Here is a 2,046-nt window from a genome sequence, read left to right on the forward strand (position 1 = left end):
GACCGGGGTCGGCGGCAGAGAGATCCCACGAGCTAGGCTTCAAGCTGGGCTTGCGTCCCAGCCCGTCGGTCTTCCCGTCCAAGGCCGTCGCAGATGAGCCGCCTATCTGCGCAGGGTCTCTGGGATCGATGATGGGCTTTTCTCCAGGGGGTTCGATGGACGCTGATCTCCCCGTGACATGTTGTTTTGGGGAAGGACGGACGAGGCTTGGTGTTGCCGCCGGGCCAGATCTTCTCCACCAGCTTGATGATCGGAGGTCGACTTTCGGGGGGAGTTCAAAGCGTTCACAGCGCGGGCTTCTGTAAGCTCATTGATCCAGTGGCTGATCAGGCTGGGGGACGTTTGACTAGACCGACTGACCAGTGCCGGCTGGTCTTTCCTCAGCCACTCAGACAGGGACGGGTTCGAGCTGACAGCCGGGCCAGTTCTCTGGGTGATGCTTATCTTCCGGTAGCCACTTGTGGGCTCGTGTATCCGAGAAGAGGGGAAGGACTACGGCCCCGTTTTCTGCGAGAGTGTGCCGCTGCTGATCGACATGCTGGTGGGTTCCTGTGGGAGCAAGCCAGGCTTGCTGGTGAATGAATTAGCAGACACTTTGGTTTTCCCGCTGGCCATCGAAGGGCCGGTCGAGGTGGAGGCAACCAAGCCGAGCCCACTGCGCATCTCGTTCAGCGTTTTGGGCGTGGGTTTCTTGGTCAGAGGGACGAGGTCTTCAAACGCTGCCGACGATGTGGCCGGTTTCGAGTCGCGCCGAATCATGGGCGTAGGCGCAGCAGCCGAAGGCTTGAGCGACATGTGGGAGCGGGATCCAGATAAGCTGGGGGAGGGGTTTCCGCCGAGGGCCGGCCTCTGTGCTGCGCCGGCGACCGGCTTGAAGGCGGTGATCTGGGGCGAGGGCGACAAGAGGAAGGCGTCTCCGAACCCGGCGGCAGCTTCGCGTGCAAACAAGTCTGACTCTTTGGGCGGCGAGTGTTTCTTGGCGGGGAAGCCGGTGGTCGCAGCCGGGGCCGGCTGGTGGACGGGGTTGAAGAACGGCTCCCCGTTGTTGGGCCCGGGCTTGCTCTTGACCGTCGGCCTGCCGACCCGCATGGGGACGACGGAGTCGGCCTCCTTGGTCGAGACGGCGGCCGATGGGGGCGCGGCTGAGAAGATCGAGTCGAGGCCGTCCGGTGCGTCGAGCGTGTTGGTCGCTGGTTCAGGGAGAACTGAAAGCTGGGGTGAGATGTGCGAAAGGCACTGCTTTCTGCTCGGCTGTTCAAGAGATCCTTACAACAGTCAGTCCTGCTGCCCCTCACTCACTAATACCCAACGACAATTTGACACACACACGACGGAGATGGGGCGGCACGCCACGCAGTCTGCACACATGGTTATGGACCTCCCAGATGTCCGGTCGAGATTGGGGCAGTTCCTGGAGCATGGTGCCTGTGATTTGAGGGGTCTCAGTTTTTTATTTTGATTTTCATTTTTTTATTTTCATTTTTTTTTTGTTGTCATTTTTATTTTTATTTTTTATTTTTACTTCCTTGATCGAGTTGCTGTGGGCCAGATAGGATGGGATCTGGTATTGGACGTTGATGATGGCCAGTGGCCCGTTGGCTTCGAAGGGGGTGGTGTAATAGCAGAGCTTGTAGAGGGAGACGCCGAGGGCCCAGATATCTGTGGGATGATCGACACAAAGAGATCAGCAAGGCAGTGGGGGAGTGTAGGAGGAGATGGTGGTGGATGGCACAGCCGACCAGCTTTCTCGGAGACGCCCTTCTACCTCCAGACGTCGACCATCTCTGGTGCGTGGTACGGGAGGGTGGTGTGTTTGTTGAGATCGGCCTTGAGTGCTCTGATTTCGGCGGATGACTGGGGTGGCCGGGGTGCCGGGGTGGTGGTGTACCTTGAGATCGGTGCTACTCCCCTCAATGACCGATTGTGCCGGTCATCAGGGGAGTAGCACCCTTGATGATGTGACGATAAAGAAGGGATGTCACACGACGGCAATTGATGAGTTAGGTTTAGCGAACTCTGGTCGCGGATCCTCAAGCTTGTGTATCA

The 2,046-nt window shown here is 58.6% G+C and overlaps 1 protein-coding gene across 1 annotated transcript; it reads right to left on the reverse strand.

The window, feature by feature from the left end:
• Nucleotides 1–492: 492 nt before the first annotated feature.
• PtA15_2A905 (uncharacterized protein) lies at nucleotides 493–1,420 on the reverse strand (the record flags this gene model as incomplete). The annotated part of the gene is made up of 2 exons (XM_053166974.1): nucleotides 493–1,212; nucleotides 1,328–1,420. The coding sequence occupies 2 exons, from the start codon at nucleotides 1,418–1,420 to the stop codon at nucleotides 493–495; spliced, it is 813 nt and encodes a 270-aa protein (XP_053018143.1).
• Nucleotides 1,421–2,046: the final 626 nt, after the last annotated feature.

Source organism: Puccinia triticina, chromosome 2A (genome assembly GCF_026914185.1).
Source record: "Puccinia triticina chromosome 2A, complete sequence".
In the NCBI taxonomy this organism is placed as follows: Eukaryota; Fungi; Basidiomycota; class Pucciniomycetes; order Pucciniales; family Pucciniaceae; genus Puccinia; species Puccinia triticina.